The sequence below is a fragment of the Lynx canadensis genome, chromosome D1 (genome assembly GCF_007474595.2).
Source record: "Lynx canadensis isolate LIC74 chromosome D1, mLynCan4.pri.v2, whole genome shotgun sequence".
Taxonomy (NCBI): Eukaryota; Metazoa; Chordata; class Mammalia; order Carnivora; family Felidae; genus Lynx; species Lynx canadensis.
Window position 1 is genome coordinate 69,070,899 of NC_044312.2, and position 26,198 is coordinate 69,097,096.

General features: G+C 49.9%; 1 protein-coding gene across 1 annotated transcript in view; it reads left to right on the top strand.

Annotated features, from left to right (window-relative positions):
• PARVA (parvin alpha) overlaps positions 1-25,820 on the top strand; it is a 173,129-nt gene extending 147,309 nt beyond the window's left edge. The window contains exons 6-13 of the mRNA XM_030332653.2: positions 663-778; positions 5,020-5,078; positions 7,333-7,352; positions 8,708-8,769; positions 9,485-9,553; positions 13,138-13,239; positions 13,978-14,050; positions 23,772-25,820. Coding sequence (XP_030188513.1) covers positions 663-778; positions 5,020-5,078; positions 7,333-7,352; positions 8,708-8,769; positions 9,485-9,553; positions 13,138-13,239; positions 13,978-14,050; positions 23,772-23,848 — 578 coding nt within the window. The 3' untranslated portion in view covers positions 23,849-25,820. The remainder of the gene's footprint in view (positions 1-662; positions 779-5,019; positions 5,079-7,332; positions 7,353-8,707; positions 8,770-9,484; positions 9,554-13,137; positions 13,240-13,977; positions 14,051-23,771) is intronic.
• The last annotated feature ends 378 nt before the right edge of the window (positions 25,821-26,198 follow it).

The following is a 26,198-nucleotide window of genomic DNA, read 5'->3' on the forward strand; positions in this document are numbered from 1 at the left end:
CTCCTCTAGTACAAATAGGTTTAACATCTAGCACGTTGCTCAGGAGCTATAGAAGCCAGCTGGGTCGCACACATCCTTTCCCCGCTCTTCCCGAAGGGCATTGCCTACGCTGGCCATACACGGTACTCCAAAGAGCAACAAAGGCCTTTAGATGTCTCATGCCTTCCTCGAGGGACTGCAAGCCCTGAACAAAGGAAAGGATCCAGTGTTCCTGGCTCAGTGTTTATTGAATGAGGACTTGCTTTGGGTAGAGCCCTGGGACAAGGGCAGTGGTGATAACCCAAAGAGTTCAGAGTCAAGAGGGAAGGGAAAGATGATGCAGGGCAGACATGAATGAACAAGGTTATTAAAATAGAATGAACAAGAACATGGGGGTGGCAGAGGGCTGATCTTTTGTCAGAATTCAGCAGCTGTCAGGGTCCCTACTGGAAACCTGGATTAGAGTGGAGAGGCACTATATTGGAAATGCAGCAATAACATGACCCAAGAAGGCCATGGGACTTGGCCAAGAATGAGGGGACCTAAGGGCAAGGCCTGTGAGATCCTTAGTGGGGCGATAAAAGGTGCATTGGGTGTGGTACTGCTACATTTTGAATATCTGCTTCTATTTGCCTAGAACCTGGAAGACGATTCTCTAATTTTTGATTCATCTTTTATTTCAGCTGTTCACGCCAAGAGCCTGGTAGCCATTTTGCATCTGCTGGTTGCTCTGTCCCAGTATTTCCGGGCACCGATCCGACTCCCAGATCATGTCTCCATCCAAGTGGTTGTGGTCCAGGTAAGACAGCACTACAAACATCTGCGCCCTTAAAGAGGCACGGAGGCTGAGTTCATACGGGAGCTACGGCACGCCGGGTAGCCGGTTACAGCTGGAATGGTTGCTGAGTGTCCTTGATGTGCTGTGTGTTGGGAGGCACATGCGTGTGCCCTGTGATGCACGTGGGCAGCAGTCAGTCACATGTGCAGTGGGTGGAAGAGTGTGTACTTGAGTATGGGCTAGCCTTGTGTGGGGCTTGTCCGTGGGGTTTGCAGGTTTTTGTAAAGAGGGTGTCTGTGTGCTATGTATTTGAGGGTGTGACGTATGAACGTGAGGTGTGTGCAGTGGGGTCAGGAGAAAAGGTGTATCCCTGTGTATGTATGGGTGTGCCCTGCAAGCCAGGGAGAATCATTTTTTGGTTAAACAAATGAGGGACAGATATTGGGAAGAGACAGATAACCTGTGCATGTGAAGGGGTGTGTGTGAGAGAGAGAGAGAGAGAGAGAAAGAGAGAGAGAGAGAGAGAGCAAGCACCCCTGACTGGCCATGCCTATACGGAGGGCATGGCTGCTTTTCACCTGCCCAGAGAAGCATGGCTGGGATCTCAAGTCACCCTTTCCAGATTGTCGGATGGAATTTCCATTCGCATCTGGCTGTGTAATTTCCACGGCGAGAGTGTGCTCTCTCCCTGTGACTATCTCGCTCTGCTCCTAACCCTATTACATACTCAAATTCAATTTTATTTTCCAACTTTATGCCCATTTAGGAAAGGTCAGCATTCTGTTTGCTTGTTTCTGTTCTTTTCAAATAAACATGCTGCAAGGGAGAACGCCCCTTCTAAGCAGCTCACTGGTTATCCAGCGTTCTGGAGTAGAGAACAATATGGCGGTTCTACCGCCCCTTGGTGAGAAAGAGCCTTGAGGGCTGGTAGGCTTGGCCTGACCCCACCAGGCCAAGTTTCTAGGACAGAAGCTGAGCTTTCAGGGATCGGAGGTCGGTGGAGGGGAGGGAGATGTGAAGGTGTTCTTCAGTCGGCTGCTCGGCCGTTTTCTGGTGATAAAGTATTTCTTCCATGCCTTCTGGGTATCTCCCTTGCTAAACGTCAAGCAAATATCATAGAAATAGTCACGCTGGCCCTGCCTGCCAGGAGACAAGACTACACCAAGGAGAGGGCGATCAGAGGGCCACAGGCGGTGAGCATGTGTGTGGTTTAGACACTAAGTGCAGCTAAAAGGACTAATTGGCCTCATGGATCGAGCAGTCAGCTGCGGCAAGCGTTTTATGTCTGCCATGGATATGTCGCCCTCCCAGAGCAACCTGGTTGGTACAAGCATCTTACTGGTGAATCCAAGCCATCTCTATTATATTATTTTCACCACTCATGTATAAATTAGTTTCAGTATATTTTTTAAAACGCTGATTCAAGATTGGAGTGGGGGGGACCCCTGTTTTGGAACAGGGGTTACTGCAAGCCCGTGTCTCAAGCCTTAATTTTAAGCTCAGTTATAGGCCCATCAGAAGGCTGTTGTCAGTTTAACGTCTCTGTGGACAGTTCTGTGAGCAGGAGGGTAGAACACAGGACAAGGTACATAAAAACCTGCATGTCAGGTTCTGTGAGGTGTTTTGCTTTGTTAAGTTAAACAGGCAGAGAAGCAGGACTGAGAATTAGCCAGAAGTCACCGACCCAACCACAGAAAGAGTCCTCGAGGCAACAAATAACAGATCGAGGTGAATCTAGGTGCTGTGTGAGGGATTATTTCACCCAGATTTCCTTTCTATTCTGTACAAAAGCACTGAATTCTGCATGAAGTTGAAGATGAGTTTCTATGTGTGTGAAGAGCCTTACAAGATCAGGACACAAATTCCATTAGCCCCTTGTAAAAATTACACATTTGTTGAAGCTGAAATGGGAAAGGCCCTTGATTTATCCTTACCGGATCCCTTTAAAATTTTTTTTTATTGTTTATTTGTTTTTGAGACAGAGAGAGAGCATGAGCAGAGAAGGGGCAGAAAGAGGGAGACACAGAATCCAAAGCAGGCTCCAGGCTCTGAGCTGTCAGCACAGAGCCCAACACGGGGCTTGAACTCATAGACTATGAGACCATGACCTGAGCTGAAGTCAGACGCTTAACCAGCTAAGCCACCCAGGAGTCCCTGGATCCCTTTTAAATTATATCTTTATTTTTCCTTTTTACCTTTTTCACTTTGATAACCCATTCTTCCAAATCTAGTGCAGATACACTGTTGACCTTTATCCAGCTCTACCTTTCCTTCGATAAAAGTATTTTGCAAGGACACTAGTTTCTGTGGCTCTTAGGAATAGAAGAGAAGGTTCTAGAAGTTTGGGCAGGAGGGAAAGAAGGCAGGTTTCAGCTGAAACACTAACAGTTGTAGGCTCCTTTTTGACACTCTTCTCTGCCTTTGTAAAAGATGAAATTGGGGCGCCTGGGTGGCTCAGTCGGTTAAGTGTCCGACTTCAGCTCAGGTCACAATCTCGCAGTCCGTGAGTTCGAGCCCCGTGTCGGGCTCTGGGCTGATGGCTCAGAGCCTGGAGCCTGCTTCCAATTCTGTGTCTCCCTCTCTCTCTGCCCCTCCCCCGTTCATGCTCTATCTCTGTCTCAAAAATAAATAAAACGTTAAAAAAAATTAAAAAAAAAAAAAAGATGAACTTGATGTGACAGGTGCTTGCCATCCCCAGACTGCTGTCCTCATTGTGTCTGGGAACTGACTACAGAGACCTGGTCTAATGAATCTCCCTCTCCACACCTATCAGAAGGTGTTCCTGAGGGTGCGGGGGTGGCTCAGTCAGTTAAGCATCCGACTTCAGCTCAGATCATGATCTCACAGTTTGTGGGTTCAAGCCCTGTGTCAGGCTCTGTGCTGACAGCTCAGAGCCTGGAGCCTGCTTTGGATTCTGTGTCTCCCTCTCTCTCTCTGTCCCTCCCCTGCTTGTGCTCTGACTCTGTCTGTCTCAAAAATAAACATTATAAAAAAAAAAAAAAAAAGGTCTTCCTGAGCCCTGACACTCTTTCACTGGTTCTCATGCCCACACAATGGGGTTTAAATTTCAAACTGGCACTCAGTTGACTCCCCATCAACTAATGGCAGCCATCGTCCCACTAATGGCAGCTACCATTAGTGGCTCCGTTCCAGTGGTACTCTCCTGCCTCTGCCTTTTTGCTGGGGCCATCCCTTCTGCTGGAATGCCCTCTCCTCTGCATCCTGTCAAGTTTCAGCTTGAGGACCCCCGCCCCTTGGAAGGGTTCCCCGACCATCCCAGCTGAACATGCCTGCTCTTGTCAGCACTTCTGTCTGCATGGGACCACCGCATAATTGGTTACACACGACACTTCTGAGAGTGAAAGGGGGGTCCTACTGTAATCATTGAGCCGTTGAGCCACCCCATCAGGCACAAACACCGGTACTGTTTCTTGGAAATCTTTCTCACATACCTGTTTCATCTACCCCATTGTTCTCTAAGTTCCTCAAGGTCAGAAATTATGTCAGACGTTCCATAGTATTCGCTCTTATCCAACAGAGGTTCTTGTACGGAGAAAACACCAGTTCGTGAAATAAAGAAGAAAGAGGCTAGATTGATGGGAGGAGACAGACAGATGATGGATGGACAGATGGACAGATGGATGAGTGGGCGGATGGGCAGATGGGTAGGTGTGGGAGCCTCCAAAGTGCTTATCCTTTTCTCAGAGAATAAGCTAGTCACCTGAGGACTGAACTGCTTAGTGAAAAGCTCCCCTATTTATCCATTAAAAACAAAAACAAAAACTCTCCCCCTATTTAAATTTTCCAAGTTGGCCTCAGTCCTCCACCCCAGGCAGCCCCACTGTTAAATGTGTTTCTCTGCTTCCCTCCGTGGCCCCAGCTGGAGGGCAGACACGCCCTAGGCCTTCATTTCCATTTGGTTTACTGTGGATTACTCCGGGAGGCAAACAGTTTGCTTCCAGCAAAATGTCTTCCAATAAAGAAAGAAAAGATTCACCATCCAAGAAACAGCCAACTTGTTTGGAATAAACACTAATTGCTCTTAAGTATGAATGGTATGGTCCAGTCCCAGAAATCTGGGGCCTCCTTTTGCCTCTGGTAGTATCTCCTCTCCGGTTTCATTTCTTGAACAGCAGTAACTTTCTCAATATCAGGAACGCTAATCAGTTTTGGGTGGGTGGTTTTTTTTTTTTTTTTTTTGTATTTTTCTAAAGCATATTTTTCTCTCTGCCTCCCAACCCTTCTCCCCACCCCTGTTTCAGAAACGAGAAGGAATCCTCCAGTCTCGGCAAATCCAAGAGGAAATAACTGGTAACACAGAGTATGTCAACACCATTGTTGCCAGCCATTCTGTAATGGAACACAGATGTTTCTCCGAAATTCATCCATTTGCTGATATTTAGTTTTCATTTATTGGGATTGCAAGAGGGATTAGACTTCAGCCAATGATTATAGTTTAGCCTTTTCCATGCATTCAAAACATGCCTCTCAATGCTTAAGGTACAAACTTGGGTGGGGAAGTGGGGAGAGGGAATTAGCAGTGATTGAAAAATTCTAATTTTGTGGCACTCCAGGAAAAAGTATGCCCCAAAAAGCCAACCAGCATGAAATCGTCATGCCATAAACATGGGGTTGAATTTAAATTGCGAGCCTCCAAAAGGACGTTTTCTTCCTTTTCTCAATCTGATTAATTTGGTCACGTGCCATGACCCAGAAAACCCTTTTCTACCTTAGAGTGGTGGGTTGGTGCTTGGTGTTTTTTCGTTTCCCCGTTAAGCAGTTGGCATATCAGAATGCAGGAGGTTTGCCACGGGACAGAGAAGTTTGTTCTTAGGTAGAAAAAAGGCGGGGGTCTTGAGATCACTGGGCAGGCCTGAGCCCGGGCCACGGGCAAAGTGTGTTTTCAGCATCCCCTGAGACCCCAGCTTTCCTCTATGTTCTCTTGAACAGGAACGAAGTGGAAAGGGCAGGGAGGAGGGACCTTTAAGCCGGCCTGACTTGAGTTCAAATCCAGACTCTCCCGCCCGCTCAGACCTTGGTTTCTTTATCTCTGAAGTGGGGAGTGTTTTCCTAACCAGAGAGGTTGTGACGATTCACTGTGGCAAGGGCTGGGCCCCCGTGACCATTAGCGCTGCCTGTCGTGGCTCTCCCCCACCACGGCTGACCCTCACCCTCCAAGCATTGCCCAGTCTCTAGGCAATTTGCCTCCCCGGTGGTGGCTGAGGGAACTCCAGGGTGCCGCTTGCCTGGACCACAGTGTGCTTGTGCCTTAAAAAAAAGCCCAGGGTAGGGCAGAGACGTGGAGTGGCGCTTCCCAAGGGGCCCAGTTTATGGCCTGTGGAGAGCCTATTGGACAGCTTCCGCATCACTCCGGGGCCAGTCTTGGCGGCCAGTAGGGCTGCTGACACACAAAGCATGCTGATTCCTGGCCTTGGCTCTGTGAGGGGCAGGAGGGACGCCTCCCTGCCCCTCACCTCCCACCCTCTGCTGGGCTTGTCCACGCCCGCTGTTTCACCTTCTGGAAAAGAGAAAGACATACCTGAGAGGAGTCAGGGGACGTGACGTTTGGGTTTGCAGTGCTCTGTCGGCTGCACGCCAGGCCTCCTGTGGTCTTCCTCTGCCATCTTGCCACACAGACATGAGGGTGGATGTGAACTCCTAATAACAGCAACACAGAACACTTTATGAAGCATTTTCGTATCTACTGATGTTCAAAATACACAAAGCAACGCTCACTCCTCCTAAAACCACACATCCCAAAGGTGAAGAAGCAACTGTCCTTGGTCTATCCAACACCTAACTCCCAAGTTCATTATCCCTTCCAGTACATTACCCACAGGTCATCATCTAGTAGGTGATAGATGCACAGTTGGAATAAACCGATACGATAGGAACCAAAAACGTATTCAGAAAAAAAACGAACTGAGCACTTACTATATACTAGGAATTATGCTAAAGTCTTGCTCCATATTAAGTCATTTAATGCTCCGAACACCCTACTGGAGTATTTACCATTATCATCCTCCTTTTAGAGAGAAGAGACCGGGAGCCCAGAGAGGCTCCGTAGCTTGCCTAAGGTCACACAGCGTCTCTGGGATTCAGACCTAAGTAGTCTGTTTTAATGCTTGTGCCGTTAGTACTTTGAGGCTTCGTTGGCATGAGTATGGTTCTATTTCCTGCCCTATTTGAGAAACTGATTCTGAGTCAATGGCAGGTGCGATTTGGTGGGAATCACAGGATGAACTAGAGAAAGACAAAGCTGACATCCCCAAGCTGATGCAGTGCAGTGGTTGGGAGTGTTGAAGCCCCGAGTCCGATATTCCTTCTCAACTATAAGCAACAGTGTGATTTTACTTAAGGCAAGAAATAGTCCTTTAAATATCACTTACACCAGGCTTTATGCAAACACCAGTCTATCTGTATGGCAGAGGGAAAAACAGGTGGCAGTAGGGTAAGGACTACCAATAATTGGAGACTTAGTGCAGAAGAAAGTGCCAAGGAAGGAAGCTTTGTGGGCTCTTCAGTGAAGGGCAAAGAAGAAGAATCATGCTGTTTCCTTTCTCCTTTTCCTGCAGGGCTCTTTCCGGAAGGCACGGTGAGTTGCATAAGATTATCCTCTGGTGCTGGTGGCTGCCACGGGGTTTCTAGTTAATTCTGCAGCAGCTGGGAAGAACAGGCACTCAGCTTACTTCCTGCGTGTGTGTCTGCACCAGCCCGGTGACAGGGCCACTTGGTAGGGAGGGTCGGCTTACCGGTGGGAAGGGGAAATCTAACCACGGCTGCCCAGTCCTCTTGTAAGTAGCCAGAGCACTGACGTTGCCAGGCCCTGGATGGGTCCTGGGCATTTGCAGGGCGGTCATGCTCTAAGTTTGTTGTGGAAGCAAAGAGGTGTATGTACACGCTTGGGAAAGTCCACTGTCCCCGCTCAGTCCAGCCCTTCTAGAAGCAGTCTTCGCCCTCTTTCCTCATCACACGTCATCCCGCTCCAGTTTCCCAGAACTTTGGGTTTGTTTATACCGTCTGAACGTTAGAGACCTCAGTCACCCTTCTGGCGGTCCCAGATTTATTCATCAGTGCAAGAGCAGGAAAAGGCAGACCCCGGGACCACCAAACTTCCCAGCCCTGGGTCCCTCCTGGACATTCTTCTCATCCCCTGCCTCAGATCCTATCCTCTATTTTACGTCTCAGTTTAGAGAATCTGGGGGCTACAGCAAGAAAAACCCCGGCAAGGGGCGTGGCTTTGCCATTTTCAATGATCCTGTATATACTATGGATAATGTGAGAGATATCCCAGTCATGCTAACAAACTCAGATCAGCACACACTTCAGAGTTTACAGAATGCATGCACGTGCCTTCTTCTCTTTCGTCCTCACCACACACCTGGGAAAGGTTTTTCAGACGGCATTTTATAGAAGAGAAAACTGAAGCACAAGGGTCGAAGTGACTAGATCACTCAAGAGGAAGACCACACATTCTATCCCGGGGCTCCCAGGCTCCCAATCCGGTTATCCGTGCACGGATGTTTGTCATGGGTATCCTGGATTTGAAAATTAGCGGGTGAGGTGATTTGAGATTTGGATAACATTCTACCTCCAAAAAGCTTCAGAAACCCTTTAGGCCCATAACTAAGTCATGATGTAATGGATATAAATAGTGAAGAGAAATCCCAAGTCAATCTGGGATTCCACAGCCTAACAGAGCCCCCCACTCCCAGCCCAAAAGAGGGGTGACCTAGAGAATAGACACAGAGAAACAGAGAAAGCCCCTAAGCTAAGAATCAATCCCCAAAACCTACCCAAACCCAGTTTCTAGAGTTCCCAGCACGGTTTCACGCACCAAAGAATTCCTGCCTATATCTGACCTGGTGGCCATCTTGGCCGGGCCCTGGGGTGGGCTTCCCCACCAGGAAGCAGGTCTTTGCTGCATTTGACATTTTCCTGTGTTTCCAGAACGTGATGCCTTTGATACCTTGTTTGACCATGCACCAGACAAGCTCAATGTAGTGAAAAAGGTGAGCAAGAGGTGCCTGGGAGGGAGGGGGGTGAGCTGCACCAAACAGTAGAACACACGCATGCAGCTTGCAAGCTTCTTCAAACTGGTGTCCTCGCCAGCTCTCGGCAAACTCGGGGCTTTCCCACCTGATGTACACTTTACCCGTCCCGTTCCCACTGGATACCTTACCCACTCCCTTCTCCCATCAGGATGACAGTGTCTCCTGGGGGTTCTGAAGCTACAAGCACCCTGTCTTCCCATCCACACTGAACCCCCAACCAACCGGGCCTCCTCACTCAGCCCTCCCTCCTCCCCAGGCACAGGGCACCTGCCCCTAGGACGGTCTGAAGGAGGGACCTGGTGAGGTCACTTCTTCTCTGGCACCCTCCCCCCCCAACTCTGACCTGGAACATTGCACCTATCATTCTGCCTTCTCGGGACTCCCTGCCCCTTTCACATTCCTGAGACTGGCTATTTGAATCCCACAGTGCAGGAGACCACAAATCCTGGGGGCCGTCCTTTCCTGCGAACTCAAGGAGCTTTGCAGAAGAGCCTCATAGGCTGCTTATTCTCACCCAGCTGAGCAGTGATCCCTGGCGCAGCACCGTTGGCTGGGCCTTGTCCTAGGTTATTACACTGGTCCTCGTCCTCACAATAGGGTCACACAGGTGGCCACCACGTCTGGCACTGGCGAGAGTCTCCATCTCAATGCCTGGCTTGTGCTTCTCTTTTAGACACTCATCACTTTTGTGAACAAGCACCTGAATAAACTGAACCTGGAGGTCACAGAACTGGAAACCCAGGTGGGTGACAGCCCTGAGCGCAGCGTGGGGGCAAGGCCCTGTTCAACAGCCACTCTTCCAAGTGCCCTATCCCTGCATTGCCAGGGTGGCTTTCCATGCTGATCCTGAAGCTTTCCCAGGAGGGAGTGAGATTCTGTCCTGCTCACAGGGGTGAACTGCGTTGAATGCTGATTTTTTCCAGTGTTTTATTTTGAAAAGTTTGAAGAATATCATCATGAATATTCGTACACGTTTCACCTACCTACACCAGTTTTTGGCAGTTGACCACATTCATTTGTTTCTCTCTCTCCTAAATACTTCAGCGTACATCTCTAAGAACAAGTACTCTCCTAAATAATCACATTACAATTATCAGATTCAAGCAATTTTCACATCAATACATTAGTCTATTTAGGTTGAACCACATGAAGTCATTGATATTTGGCTACTTAGGACAGTGTCATAGGGATCAAAGAAACAGTTGTCTTAATATTCTCAGGCTGCTTTTAATGGCCATGTCTCAATAGTCTCTTTTTTTTACCTTTTTTTTACTGTTTATTTATTTTTGAGAGAGAGAGACAGACAGAACATGAGCAAGGGAGGGCCAGAGAGGGAGACACAGAATCCAAAAGCAGGCTCCAGGCTCTGAGCTGTCAGTACAGAGCCTAATTCGGGGCTGGAACTCACAAACCACAAGATCATGACCTGAGCCAAAATCAGACGCTTAACAACTGAGCCACCCAGGCACCCCTAGTCTCTTTTTAATATAGAACAAATCCTCGGCCCTTTTTTGTAGGACATTGACATTTTTGAAGAGTGCAGGCCATTAGATTCATAGGACCTCAATTTTTTCCCCCCTCATGATTAGATTCAGGCTATGCATTTTCAGTGACAATTCCACCCCCGTAACACTGTGCTCTTCTCAGGCACTTTGTCCCTTAGTCCCGTTCCTGGTGACAGTAACTTTGGTCACTTGGTTAGTGTCCACCAGATTTCTCTACTGTAAAGCTTTCCCCGCCTTTATAATTAATCTTTATCAGGAGGTACTTAAAGACTGTGCAATTCGGGGTGCCTGGGTGGCTCAGTCAGTTAAGCATCTGACTTCACCTCAGGTCACCATCTCACAGTTCATGAGCTCGAGCCCCACGTCGGGCTCTGTGCTGACAGCTCAGAGCCTGGAGCCTGCTTCGGATTCTGTGTCTCCCTTTCTCTCTGCCCCTCCCCCATTCATGTCCTGTCTCTCTCTCTCCTTCAAAAATAAACATTAAGAAATTTTTTTTAAAGACCGTGCAATGTACCCTGTTTCCCAACCCCCTTTCATCTGTGATGAACTTCTAAAGTGTGGTTTTCTTTTGAGGATATGTGGGCACCTCCTGTTACGTTCAAAGATGATTCCCGGGTCTGCCACTGAGCTTTCCTGAGTGTGTCTTGTCCGTACTCTATACTCTTTGGGAAGACAGGGAACCCTCTAGAAAAGCGATGTGTCCTCGGAAGAGCTAGAATGAGTTCTGGAATTCCCACTTCAGTTTTCACGGGCAAGGAGGGTTGAGAGGCAGCCTCTGCCAGGCACATTTGGTGCCTGTCTGCAGGTTCAACCACCAAGTCGTCAGAACCAGCAGTCAGGGGTGGGGACAGTCTAAGTCAGCGGCACTCAGAGTTGTGAGCAGACCTGACCCTAACCCAGGGTCCTCCCCTGGGTAGACATATTGGATTCTTTTTACTCTCAGTCAGTTCCAGCCACTGCCAAAAAGAGGCCCAGCTAGGTCCACGGGAGGGCCTTGATTCTGACACAGACGCTGGGGTCTGTTCTCCCGTTCACCCTGGCATGGCCTGAGGATGAGTCAGGGTTAGGCCCTCCCCACTGGAATTGAAGGCCAGCTGGCTGGAAGCAGGGAAGAATCTTGTTCCTAAGGTCAAGTTCAAGGCCGGGCGGGACACCCATCATGAAGCCTGAGCCACAAGCCCACCAGCTGGTCACCCAGCAGACATGGTCCAGCTCACATTCCAGGCAATTCTGTCTAGTTTTGTTTTAAGTTCCCTGAGAGGATTCCAAGAACTTTGAGCTCTTAAGACCTCTTTAACAACTGGGGTTTATGCCCACAAAGACTTGGGGGCCCCACCTCCTTTGAAGGGTTCTCTAATTTTAGGTATCCATCTGACCTCTAGATCTTTTTTGTATTTAATTTTTTAATGTTTTTATTTATTTTTGAGAGAGAGCAAGCGGGGGAGGGGCAGAGGGGGGAGGCTAGACAGAGGATTGGAAGCAGGGTCTGTGCTGACAGCAGAGAGCCCGATGCAGGGCCTGAATCCACAAGCCAGGACATCATGACCTGAGCCGAAGTCAGATGCTTAACCAACTGAGCCACCCAGGTGCCCCTGACGCCTAGATCTTTGCTCAGACCATCCTTGGCCCCTGGCACGCCTACTCCTCCCAAATGCCCCTCATCTCACAGGCCCCTCACCGCCTCCGCGAAACCTGCGCTGACTGCCCACTGCACATTCTCCTTGCCCTCCCGCAGCAGAAGACCCGCACCTCCCACTTCGCTCAGGAGCCTACTGTCCCTCAGACCAGGTTCCCAACTGTCCTTGATGGAAGGGACCAGGCTCTATGCCTCTCGCTGTGGCCCTCAGCACACAGCTGTGCTTCGTCAACAGGAGCCAGGAAGTTGTATCCTGACTGCTTTGCTGTCGTCCCAGATAGTAATAGTGATAGTTAATATTTAGTGTCGCCTACATGCCAAACAGTGTTCTGGGCACCTTGCACATATTAACTGCTTTATCCTCATGATGAACCTCTAGAGCAGGTACCGTACTCTCATTCTCCCCACGTCACAGATGAGAAAAATGAGGCACAGACAAGTGACCTAACTTTCTCAAGTCACACAGCTAATAAGCAGGACAGCTGGAGGCCTAGGGCCAGAGCCATATACTTAACAGCTATGCCCTGCTGCCTCTCAAACAATAATACAACGAGAGGTGACAAAGGAGAAAGCCCAGGCCTGCGGAACACTAGAGTTCTTTCTCTGTTCACAGAGCCAAAGTCACCCTGCCGTGGGCTTTCAACCCCATTTCCCTCCTCCCTGTGCCCTACCCCCCCCCACCCCGCCCCCGTCCCAGCTAGCTCCTACTCATCCTCAGGTCTCTCTTCAGGCTGTGCCACCTCCAGAAGCCTTCCCCATGGTCTTCAGGGGGAGTGGCCGACCTCAGTCAATCTCACACGGGCCAGTGTGCCTGCCTCCATCAGAGCAGCTACTGCCTTCCTCCACACTAGACTGTGGGCCCCTCACGGGCAGGGCCACACTGACCTCTCTCTGTGGTCCCCGGGCCAGATCAGGGCTGGGCACACGCTCAGTGTTCAATACATGCTGGATCAGCCGAGAGCCAGACCGTGGGCCGTGGCTCCCGGACTGGACCGGCCAGACATGGGCCGGGCCTGCTGCACACAGGCCTTCCTGCCTCAGGCCGCTGCCATTGACCCTCTGCCAGCAGCCTGCCTGGGGATGGAGCCTTCAGGGCGCTGCCATGACAGCTGATGAGCCCCCTGGATAGGGCTTGCCTCGGGGGGCTCAGGGGTCCAGTGCCTTCACCTGGCCCTCTCCCTTCAGTTTGCAGATGGGGTGTACCTGGTGCTGCTCATGGGGCTCCTGGAGGGCTACTTCGTGCCCCTGCACAGCTTCTTCCTGACCCCGGACAGCTTTGAACAGAAGGTAAGTAGAGGGAACGTCAAGGGAGGGCCCCAGCCCTCATCCCCCCATCCATCTCCCCTCGCGGGGAAAAGGCAGCGGCTTCCCATCTGCCCAGAGTCTCCATGGTTGGATGTGGGGCCCCTTCTGATGAACAGCCGAGCTGGGAAGGAGCTACCTGCGGACCGCTGAGCCTTCTGAACAGCTCTCCTTCCCTTTGCGGCCTGATCCCCTAGCCATACACTCCTGCCACGGGCACAGCCCAGCCTCCTCTCCCCCTAGACATGACAGGGAGGGTGGCGGCAGAGCCGGCCAGACCTAACGCTCACACTCAGCCGGGTTCTGATGCCTCTCATGAGTACCACGGCGTGCCCGCTAGACAAGGGACGTTTGGTCCAAAGCAGAAACCCTTCTCTGCCTCTTGAACATGTTTTCCATCTGATCCTTTCAACTGTGCACCCTGAGTCCCTAAGCTTAAAGTCCTGGCAGTTGACCTGGGAACACAGCAGGACAGGAAGAAGATCTTGAACTTCTCCAGGAACGTTTCACCAACAGCCAGCTGGGACCGGCCAGCTCACACTCCACATGGCCTGCCCATCTTGGTAGCTTCATTTCTCCTTCAAATCAGGGCCTCAGTTTTACTCAGCCCCTGCCCCCCTGGCTACAGTGCTGGATCCTTTGCTTTCCAGGGTCAGGTCCCGGGAGTCCCAATGATCCAGGAATCAGTGCACAATGACACAGCCACCACGTTTCTCTTTCCAGGTCTTGAATGTCTCCTTTGCCTTCGAGCTCATGCAAGACGGGGGATTGGAAAAGCCAAAACCACGGCCAGAAGGTACTTTGCTCTTCCTTGGGTTTGTGATAAGACCCCGCACGTGAGTGTTCAGGGCACAGGGCAGGCCTCGTGTTCGACTGGTATCAGGGGAATGTCTCTTCTCTGAAGTCGTCTTTGCCATTTGCAGGGGGAGGTGGGACGGGGCGCAGCTGCTCTGTCCTAGAGATCCTTTGTGACTGCAAGTAAAGATCCCACACATGGGATTGCAGAGTAAGGCCTGAGCGGGGGGTGCCGCAGGACCTGCCCTGTGCCCAGTTTCCAGGTTCTTCCGTCCCTGGACAGGCCGCTGACCTGTCACACAGCTGCGCCCCAGCCAGGCAAGGGGAGGAAGCGGGAGTCGTCACCGGCAGCTCTGCTCTGAGCGTCATTCCCTTTTCTGTTCTTCGCTCACTCCAACTCTGCCCCAAGACGAGGCCTGATATGTTGGGCTTGGGTCGAAAATGTGAGACTGGATAAAAACACAGAAGGAGCAGGCTGCTCATGCAGCCTTCCCGGGCTCACGCTTGGAGCCGTGTGCCTCTGTGCATATGGGAGGCACGCTTCTCCTGGGAGCCTCCTTGGTACGGACGTTTATTGACTTCCTGACTGAAATATTCCATTTTATCAGCGCTGGTGAGTCAACACTGTGTTGCAGATAATTTTCTGTTTTCCATTTGCGGGCCCTTTTGCTTGCCCCCGCCTAGTCGTTGAAAGGAAAGTGGATCAGTAGGGGCTGGCTGCGTAAGCTCCCCATTGTTAACTTGCACCTGCTCCTCCATCCACACCTCCACTTTGGGGGGCGGGGAGGGTCATTCACTGACTGTCCAGCGGGCCCAAGACCCCACAGGTGGTGACGTGCCAACAGGGGTGGGCTGTCCCTGACCTGAAGGCACTCGCAGCCACTCGGGGGTCACCAGAGATGCACCCGGTAAGCACGACGGAATGACAGTTGTGGCCACTACCATGAAAGAGGGACAGCTAAGAGAGCGAGAGAATTGAGGAGGTGACATCGCTTCAGACTGGGCAGATGACGGGTTAATGGAGATGATGGCAGTTGGGCTAAACCGTAAAGATCAGATAGGACAGAGGAGGCGGCATCCCAGATAGGATGACAGCGGGAGCAAAAGTCCTGCCTGGGGGATGGGGAGGAGCCCCGTTTGTGAGACAGCAGAGCATGGGGCTAAGCTGGTGACAGCCCCGGATCCAGTCCCCACCCCACCAGCTAGCCGTGTGGCCTTGGGCAACTTACCGATCAATCATCTCTGAGCCTACTTGTCATGTCTATAAAAATGGAGCTCCTAGAGACACGCTCATGACAAGATTAAATGGGATGACGTCTGACACACAGCACCTGGCACCTGACCATCAACGTGAAGCGGTCGCCTATTCATCTGGAATATGAAGGGTATGAATTGGAAATGGTTGGTGAGGATGAAGTGAACTGGTGCTAGGTCCTGGAGGGCCCTGATGCTAATAAGGCAGGGAGTTTGGACTTTATTCTGTAGGTAGTGGGAGACATGGAAGTTTCTTAGGCAGGCAAGTGATGTGATTGAAGATCTGTTCCAGAGAGATCATTTGGAAGGCAGTGTGAAGAACAGACACTTAGACGTGAGACACTGGGGACCCCAGGAGGAAAAGCAGGCTTGGCAGGGGCCATAAGGATCTCAATCCTGAGGACTGACCAAGCAGAACCAGAGTTCGGGGAAAAGATCAGGGCTGTGGTTATGTAACTGGAAGTCTCCCACTTAATGGAAGCTGAACAACAGGAAAGCATGCCGAGGAAAGAAAAGGGTTAAGGGCAGTATCTTGTGGAAATGCCTTTCTTGAAGCTGGAGGAGAAAGCAGGAAAACCAGAGGAGATAGGTAGATTATGAAGATGCGGGTTGTGTCCCGGTGTCATGCCTTATCACAGACCTCATTAACTCAGCTCCGGCCAACAAAAGCCAATCCCTTATTCTCATTTATTGCCACCTGTTCTGAGCGCCTGGTCACTGCCGGAGGGCTTCTAGCAAGGTTGGTCTCCTTCTAGGGGCCCTCTCCTGGCAAGGTCACTCTGGCCATCCTCATGCCATTAGGAACGGACTCTGAGCCCTGGGGCCAGATGATGGGCACCCGCTTCAGAGTAGGAGAGAAAGCAGGAGAGGAAAGATCTGGCCAGGGTTTCTCTTTCCATGTTCTCGAGCCGCTTAATATGAAACTTCCTGGTCACGGATGGGAAGTACTCCTCCTGATACGTCCATTTTCAGGCATTTATTTCTCTCGGAACAGACAGCCTTCCCGATATCAATTAACCTACAAGGCTATTTCAGCATTTAGAGGACATTTCTCATACAATTACCGACTGAACTGCTTAATATGGAACTTCCTGACCCATGGCCATGGAAAAACACATCTGCTTTATTTGTTGTTACACTGGGCATCATGCCCACACTGAAAATTTCCAGTGCGTAAAGGAGAACTGAAATGGCATTTTGTGAAATTGTACTTTGTGAGAGGTATATACCCCAGCATTCCCTCCGGTTTCTGTGCTTCTACCTGGAAAGTAGATTCAGTGGTAAATGCTGCAGACTTTACACAAGGTGCCAGTGTGGGTAATTCTTTGAGGGTTCTTCCAAGATCAGACTGGCTGTGGTGGAGGCGTTTTTCGTGGCAAATGTTTTTAAGGTCAGGAAAACTCATTCTCTGCCATACTGTTTGACATTCAAAGTTCCGTTGTACCTTGAAGTCTCTTGGGAACTGGGTTTGCATCTCAGATGACTTTTGCTGCCCAGGCTTCATAAACTTTTAGTACGCCAAGTGTTAGCATCAAGTTCACGGCCAGCAAAGCCTTTGAAACACTGGCATAAAGCTGATGGTTTTTTATTTGGGGGATTACACCACCTGTCTTCCAGTGCACATGCCTACCCTGTTATTATTCAGGGAGAGGTGTCACTGAACGTGGTTAAGACTCTAGCATGATAGCCAAGTGGGGACTCAGAAGAAATCTAGTTCCAGGCAGGAATGAAGCCTATAGGTCAGCCAGCAGGCTGATGGAATATCTAAAATTTAAAGAGTCCAAAAGTTGGGGCCAGACTTCAGGCAACACTAAAAAGCCAGGCAGGTGACAGAAGCTGAGGTCCAAGTGATCATTTGGAAAGGACTTGTTTAGTGGCTAGAAATACGGAAAATGGTTCAATTTCTCTTCCTCATTCCTTTAGGAGATAGTGTGCACACAAGACAGTGGCAAAAATTTTAAACTGATGGTATTAAGGGTTAGCAAGGATGTGGAGCAACGGAAACTATTGGTGTGACTATAAATACAACCATTCTTCTAAAGCAGTTTGTCTTTATGTTATATACGTTATATGTTGTATAGTTTACTGTCTTTATGTTATGTAGTTGGAGATTTGTAATGCTTTATATGGTGGGCGGAATGATGGCCCCCAAAATGTTCACATCCTAATCCCCCGGACCTGATGATAGGTTACCTTACATGGGAAAAGGGATTTTGCAGATGTGATTAAGTTGAGGATCTTGAGACAGGGAGGTTATCTCAAAGCATCTGGATAGTTCCAGTATAATCACAAGGGAAGCAGAAAGGCTCAGTGTCAGAGTGAGGCAGCATAAGAAAGACTCAAACAGCCATTGCTGGCTTTGCTGATGGAAGGGGCTACAAGCCAAAGAATGCAGGCTTACAGAAGCTAATCCCCAGAGCTAGAAAAAGCAAGAAAACTAGTGCTCCCCGGAGTCTCCAAAAGAGATCACAAGCCTGCTGATACCTTAATTCATCCCAGGGAAGCCCATTTTGGACTTTGACCTTTAGAACTACAAGATAACAAATTTGGGTTGTTTTAAGCCACCAACTACATGATAATTTGTCACAGCAGCAACAGGAAACTAATACATCTGTGATGCAATAACTCGCTCATACATATATGCATGTCCATACGCCAGGAACTAAACTAGTCCAAGACTATCCATGATAGCCTAGACTGGACAGCACACCCCAACAGACTAGATAAATTGGAGAACAGCCACACCATGGACTAATACACAACAATGACAATAAACGAACAGAGAAATTGGGGGAAAGACTTCTAGTTACTGTAGCATGAAGAGGTCAGTGATTATTCTCTGCAAAAAGGCAAGTATAAAACTAGACAAAGGATCCAAAATGACCACTTCAAGGCACTGAAAATTGACTGCAAGTAGACAACAAATTGAGAAGCACTTATTCTTGAAAAACTATAAAATTAGAGCTGGATAATTATAGTTCTAGCTCAGTAAAACAAATTACACCTCAAAATCATTTACAAAAATGAACAGCTCAGGGGCACCTGGGTGGCTCAGTTGGTTAAGCGTCCGACTTCGGCTCAGGTCATGATCTCACAGTTTGTGAGTTCGAGCCCCGCATCAGTCTCTCTGCTGACAGCTCAGAGCCTGGAGCCTGCTTCTGTTTCTGTGTCTCCCTCTCTCTGCCCCTCCCTGCCCCTGCTCACACTCTGCTTTCTCTCTCTCTCAAAAATAAACATTAAAAAAAAAAAAAAATGAACAGCTCACGCAACATGGATGAACCCTACAAACAGAATTTTGAATAAGGAAATCACAAAAGAATACATGTAGTAGATTCCATTTATATCAAACATAGAAACAGGCAAAACTAAAATCTGCTATTTAAAGGTACCTATGGGGCACCTGGGTGGCTCAGTCGGTTAAGCGTCCGACTTCGGCTCAGGTCACGATCTCGCGGTCCGTGAGTTCGAGCCCCGCATCGGGCTCTGGGCTGATGGCTCAGAGCCTGGAGCCTGCTTCCGATTCTGTGTCTCCCTCTCTCTCTCTGCCCCTCCCCCGTTCATGCTCTGTCTCTCTCTGTCTCAAAAATAAATAAAACGTTAAAAAAAAAATTTAAAAAATAAAGGTACCTATGTTGCTGGTGGAATTATGAAGAGCTAGGAAATAATGACCATAAGAATCAGGATACTGGTTATCTTTTCCAGGTGAGAGGGGCTTATGACCGGAATAAGCTCGTGACCATCCTCTGACATTCAAAATTCCGTTGTACCTTGAAGTCTCTTGGGAACTGGGTTTGCATCTCAGATGACTTTTGCTGCCCAGGCTTCATAAACTTTTAGTACGCCAAGTGTTAGCATCAAGTTCATGGCCAGCGAAGCCTTTGAAACACTGGCATAAAGCTGATGGGTTTTTATTTGGGGGATTACTCCACCTGTCTTCCAATGCACATGCCTACCCTGTTATTATTCAGGGAGAGGTGTCACTGAACGTGGTTAAGACTCTAGCATGATAGCCAAGTGGGGACTCAGGAGAAATCTAGTACCAGGCAGGAATGAATGTACCAGACGGGGACGGGGCTCTTTGAGGGTGCTGATGATGTTCTGCTTCTGTCATGGGTGGTGGTTACATAGGGTTTCTCTTCCAAGCATTTAACACCATACATGTAGGTTACGCGAACTTTTCTGGATGTTCGTCATATTTAAGTATTTTTAGTATGTAAAGAAAAGAGCAAGAGCGCCAGATAGGTAGCAGGCCAACATCAATATGATGCATCTCCAAAGGATGGGTCCTATCCCGTGGTGGGTGGGAGGGGGGGAATAGGGAGCAGACAGGAAAGTGAGGCAGGGACTAAGAATGAGCTAGATCCATCAGGAGTGGGATGGAGGCTGGCTCACCCCAGCTGGCCTGTGGGTGCCCATCTTATTCCAGCCCCCACCACCTGGTGGCACTGAGCTACCAGTGTCTTCCCACCTTGGTCAAGGGATTTGGGGACCCAGCTGGAAAACTCCTGAGAAAGGGCCTCAGCAACTGGTCCAGGCTGGGATAAGGGAGACATGTGGCACAGATGGCTCCATGGAGGGCATGGCCATACAGGGCCCTGTCCCTCCGTAAAGACTGTGCGAAGAGAGTTCCCCACGCCCCTTTGACTTCTGCATCCTTTAGAGAACCATGAACTCATTTTGGATGGTCAGCTAATGAACAAGAAGCATTCCTAATGCCGCCGGGCGAGAGGAGCAAACATGGAGCCTTTTCCCCTTGGCGAGAGACTATTTTCTCCCTAGAGTAGTCTTGGGTCCGATTGGTCTCTCCCTTGGCCACAGCCAGCCGGCTAACCAGCTCTGGTTGTTTCTAACCAGGAGCTCCACCGTGCAGACCGCTCCCAGAGAGGGGCCCCGGGCCAGCACACAGCGGTCATCAGAGCAGTGCTGAGTTAGTAATCACACAATTTATTAGGCCAGGGCTTTCAAGAGTTTCTGTTTATATAGCATGGAGTCACAGTTCATTCCCAGGAATCCAGAGCCTCTCCCCTGGCTGACATAGCCCATCTGCTGACCTGCTTGGAACTGTGCGGTAGTTGGCTTCCTTGATAAGAACAGACCATTGTCAGTGTCTCTGACTGTAGTCCCCACTCTTCACTAGGCCTACCTGGTGGTGATGGCCTATAGAAAGAAGGAACTCGAGTTTCCCAGGGAGTGCGGCCCCGTCTATGTAAATGGCACCCCCTGGAGTTGTGCACTACACAGACTTGGCAGCTGTACATAACAGGTGAAGACGAGAAAGGGGAAGGAAAACTACCGTGGAGGGAGGCCTTCACGTGTTCTAGATGTTTCTTGTAAACCCAGTTTTACCAGTGAGAAAACGGACTCAAGGAAGTCAAGTGACTTTAACTGGGTTGCATAGCTGTCGTGAAGATGGGCTTCAAACCTCCGCAGGCATTAAAATTAAATGGTCAGCTGGAGACATTCTCCCATAGTGGGCATTTTCCTTTTCTAGAAACGTCCTAACTCACCTGTCCTTAAAAGGGGAGAACAAGTCCTCCTGCATCCATCTCTGCCTCTCCTCCATCAGCCCCCAAGTTCCTCCTTTGTGCCCATGCCCACAGCCTCCATTCCTCATCTGCCCATTCTGTGGCTAACACGTGGCCTCCACCTGCACGTGGCTTTGCTCTCTGGCCAGCCACCAGTTAGAGCCATGTCCCCTGGGAACTCCTTCCGGTCTTACCCTTGTGGGAGCACGGAGCCCCATCAGCTCTCTCTTCTCCCTAGAATTTTCTTCCTTGGCTCGCATGACATTGGGCAATCATTCATTTACCTATCTATTCATATCTTGTAAGGTCTACACATGCCGGGTACCGGATTAAGCCGCAGATGCAAAATAAGGCTGGCTGGCTGTGATCAAGTCACACACAGTCCAGGACAGAGGCAGATTTCATCAAATGAGCACCAAATCACCCATTTAGAACTGGAGGGAGTGCTATGGAAAGCATGGGGGCTCTGAGACCATAAAGCAGGGCACCCTCACCGAGGCCCGTTGTCAGGAAGGCTTTCCTAAGGAAGCAGTGCTTTGAGCTGCGATCTGCAGAAAGTTCAGGCGTCGGCTATTTGGGAAGGGTAATCTAGATGTTGCAACAGCATGTGCAGAGGCCAAGGTGATGGAGAAGCACGGCCATGGGGGGTGGGGAGGTGCGGGGGGGAGTGAAAGGAAGTCTGTGTGACCTGTGCATAGTGAATGAGCAGGGAGTGTGGCATGAAGTGAGACTGGAAAGGTGGGCCGGTTCACATCATGCCTTGCAAAGTCGTGATTTAAGATTTTGGACCTTATCTTAAGTGAAATAATTATATGGCCGTACAAGTTATGAGCTACACAATTTCGAGGGGCACCATTTATGCCGTGGCCTAGGGTAATGATACCGCAGAAATGTGAACAATGCACCCTGGAGTTGTGCAGTATACATCCTGTACAACCATACCCAGAGACTGAATAGTCTATCTACAGTGGGTGGCATGGATTAAAGAGGGCAAGAGGCTTTGAGGAGTCCAGTCAGGAGCCTGTTGCACTCGTCCCGGTACTACCCTACCTTCTTTTCATGCTCAGTCCCTTGCTGAGCTCACCTCTGTCCCTCTCTGCTTTCCAACAATTCCTCCCTTGACTAACTTCTTAATGATTGACTTGAGTGGAACTTAAGAACTACTCAACAGCAAGCAGTCAGGGACAAGCAGGAATTAGCCCACAGGGCATAGGACTCCTGGCAGAGGGTACCTTGGCAGGGGCAGGGCAAGGTAGCAGGGCAGGGCCGCTGGATAGGGCCCTAGATCTAGGGAGACTCTATATGTGCCTGAACCGAAATGGGAGCAGAAAAGGAAGCTGAGCTCCAGGCCTCTCGAGTGGTTCCTGGGAGACCCTGGTCTATCAGCAAGAGAACTTGGAGCAGGATGCGAGCCCAGCTAGGGTGGAGCAGGATTGGTCACAGCTGGGATAAGGCCTATGAGGAAGTTGGGGCAGCCCTAAGGAGGTGTCCCGGCCCTGGACTCGGCTTGTAGCCCAGTCAGCGTTGATCTTTGCAGAGCCTGGACGCTGGGGCCTGAGGGGGCCTAGTTGCGGCAGCCACAGCTGCAAGGGTCCCAAGGCTAAGACCTGGGAGCCACAACCCAGCCTTTTGGAGCCACTGGCCTCCTTCTCTGCCCGATCTGGAAGGATCCCTGTCCCTACTGACCCGGGCGTGGCTAGAGCTCGGATATCTTCCCCCATCCCTCCTTTCCCAGGGGTTCAGCAGGAGCTCTCCCCGCTTTGAATCCCAGAGCGTTTATATTTTCTCTTACATCATTTACCTCATCTGACCCTCTGCATAGTTCGGTTTCTAAAAATCATTCTCGTGGTGAAAAACAGCACATATACAGAAAGGTACACGCAACATAAACATACAGGTCGGCGAAATCTCAGCCAGCAAGCCACCCACGTGACCACCACCCAGCTCCCAGTTTCCTTCCAGCTACGGTGTCCTCAGCCTTTTCTCTAAATGTAACCACTCTCCTGACATGGGCTTTTGCCTTTTGCTTTCCTTTTCTTTTTTCTTTTGTTTTTCCTGATTTATTTACCTAAATACGCACTCCTAAATAGGAGGAAGAATTCTTTTTCTTGTTTGTTTTCTCTACTCCCGTTCTTCAAAGGACAGCTCTCCAAGGGAGTGTGTGCAGGGGGACCAGAGCAGAGAGGGGGCCTTGTAGGACAGAGGCGGCAGCACAGGGCTCAAGGGGCAACCAGAGAAGAAAGGGATGGGGGGAGGAAATGGTTGTACAGAAGCTGGGGAACCCATGGCAGAACTCTCCTGAAAATACAAACTCCCAGCCGCAAAGCCAGCTGCCTTGCCCTGTCCTCCACCTGAAGCAGTCTGTCCCCTGATGACCCTGGTCTACTGCTTATTCTCACCAGGTGGGCGTCTGTGCCCTCGGGGGGGCCCTCCCTGCCTAAGGAGAGGCAGCTCAGTCCTGACTCGCCTCCTGGTCCCCCAACTATAGCCCCAGGCCCTCCACTCCTCCCCACCGCTCCTGGCTGGCTCTGTGGCCGAGGCTGAAGGCAGAGGAGCCCCACAGACCAGGGAGACTCAGGGGACGGGGCAGGGGCCCCTCGTGCAGAGATGTGGCTTCTAGAGCGAAGCTTGCATGCCCTGGGGTCAGGGGAGACCCCCATGCTCGGCACCTCTGCCCCTCGCTCCAAATTCTTGCTGCGCACACTGCCCATCCTTCACCACCCACCTGCCTCTGGTGGCCTTGTGGGGGATGCTTTTTCTCTCCCAGCAGTACCAAACGCTCTTCAGGAACACAGAACGATGTCCTGTGGGTGAGGGGGGACACCCACCCCGGGACCATGCTGGGCACACGAGGCAGGCGGTGGAAGGAAGGAGACCAGGAAGGCCGTCTGCTTTGGGCTAGGCGGCCCCACTGAAGCAGCGTGTGTTTTGTTTTCTACGCAGACATTGTCAACTGTGACCTGAAATCCACACTGAGAGTGCTGTACAACCTCTTCACCAAGTACCGGAACGTGGAGTGAGGGGCACCCTGGCCCGTTCCCCGGCCACCTTAACCTGCTTGTTCCCGTGTCCAGCTCTGTGCTCTCCCGCCAGTCCAGCCACCGCCCGGGGAGAGTGGAGCTGAAGTTAGGAAGGAAATGATCAGTAACCGGGTGGGCTGACTCACACCTCCCAGGCAGTGGGGACTGACCCAGCCACTCCTCCCATCTGGTGCCAGCTCCAGAGTTCCTCAGTGCGATTCGGGAACCAGTTTAGGCACAAGAGACTCCCCTTAGAAGATGAAAACGAAGATAATCGTTACCATTTAATGGTTGTAAACTAGGTGCCGGGCACCACGCTAAGTGCTCTGACATCCTCAAACTCCTTAACACTCAAGGATCCCCACTGAAGCAGGTATTATAATCCCCTTGGAAGATTATAATGCTCAGATGAGGCAACTGAGGCTCAGAGAGGTTACGTGACTTGCCAGAGGCTGGCATGTGTTTTTCTTCTTTGAACATGCTTGTTAATAACTAGCCCATCCCATTAGTCTATAGTTGTGGGGGACGGTTTGGGCACCTGCACCCTCAAAGATGGCGGGAGCCCACCCATCCCCCCACCAGGCGAGCTGCGTCGCGGCTTAGTGATTCACACTGAAATTGGCGAATCCAATTTAAGTCAATTAATAGTGTGTGTGTGGGGCAGGAGTCCTGTCCCTCCACTACTTTGTACAAATGAAAATTACTCTTAATTCCTTCAGATTTGTAATAACCCCATACTCTGGTTTCAGGGTGATATTTGGGAAGAATTCTGTTTAAAATTAATGGAGTGGCACATTCTGCAGCCTTTTTGCTTGATTGCATGTAATGGAAGTGCCCTATATTTTCCTGCAAAATAAGTACTCAATTCATTATCGTTAGGCAAATGTACGGTAGCCTCAGGCACCACAGAGAGCTGGGCGCAGGCCCACGTGAGCGTGGCTTGGGAAGCAGGGCCCTTCAACAGGGACCCTTGAACTTTAAAGAAAGGAACTCCTTTTTGCCTTCTAATTGATCATTTAGACCATTCCTGGCGAAGTCTGCCTACATGCAATTACTGGCTAATTCAAGCGAGGAAAAATGTAAGTCATTTAGACCCAAGCCGAGCAGTTTCCTTGCGTGGGTTTACTCGCGGGCTTGCGGTTACTCGTATCCCCTCTCTGTGAACCCAACTCTGAAATATAGGTCTGGTAGTCCCAGGCTGCTGGGTTCTGCGAGAATAGAAAAGGGGCCAAAATGGGGGTGACCAGAAGGACAAGAAGCATGAGGAAGCATTTGCACACTTCACATGGGGAGGGGGACACCCCCAGAAGAGGGTTGGGGCTTGTGGTACTTAACACTTGTGCCCTTCCATTAACCAAGGCCTTGGGGTAAATAGTAACTCGTTCTCATATTATATCTTCGTTATAGAATTTTCCTAAACATGCCAGATGGACACCAGCCTGTAGACCCGCCTGAAGTCTGTGCCTGCTTTGGCACTACTTTCGGCTTATTTCCCAAAGCCCACCTCTAGTTTGAGGAATTAATTTTGATCTCCATCTACAGCCCACAGCCCCACCCCACCCCCAACAAGTTGGGCCTCCCATATTGTCCCAAACATTTCCTTCCAGCTTCGACGCATTTCCTGCTCTCTATCTGCAGTAACTCAGAACCCATAAAATTTAGATACACCACAATATTTCCGTGGACATTTTGCTCTAAGAAATCATTGTTACTCAGCATAATGAGCTTTTAAGATATAAAGACAATGTACTCTCTCGTGCCAATTATGTAAAAGAATACAACTCTTTTTATGTGATTAATGAAATACTACGTTTTTCATTAGGAAACACTAAATACTATAATATTTCTGTGTGTGCTCATGTAAATTCCTGACAGCAAATCAAGATAAACCATTGCTTTGTCTCCTTGAGCAGTCCAGAAGTGGGATGAAATGAGAGGAATGTGTTCACTTAAACATGCTTTGCTATACGAATTTTGTCTCCTCTGTTGTCCTTTTTTCTTTATATTCACGCTGCAAATGTACAAGGTACGAGTGGCCTCATTAAGAGCCCTCCTTTCGTATTTTGCATGTACATGGTATGGAAATGCATGAGAACGCTGGGCAGGTTTTCAATAACGGGGCTAATTTGTCAGAATACTATGTCTCAAGATGGAGGTCTTTGCCTCATCTTTGCCCAGACCTAGGGCCTGGGTCCGACATCTCACCTCCTCTGGAGGCTTTCCTTTAGATTCTAGAATCTCTTGCTGAATACGCGACCATGTTTTTGAAGGTGGAGAAAGGGATCAGAACAATAAATAAACCAAACTTAACCCTCACCTCTTTAAAAAGAAGAAACCAAGAATCAACTCT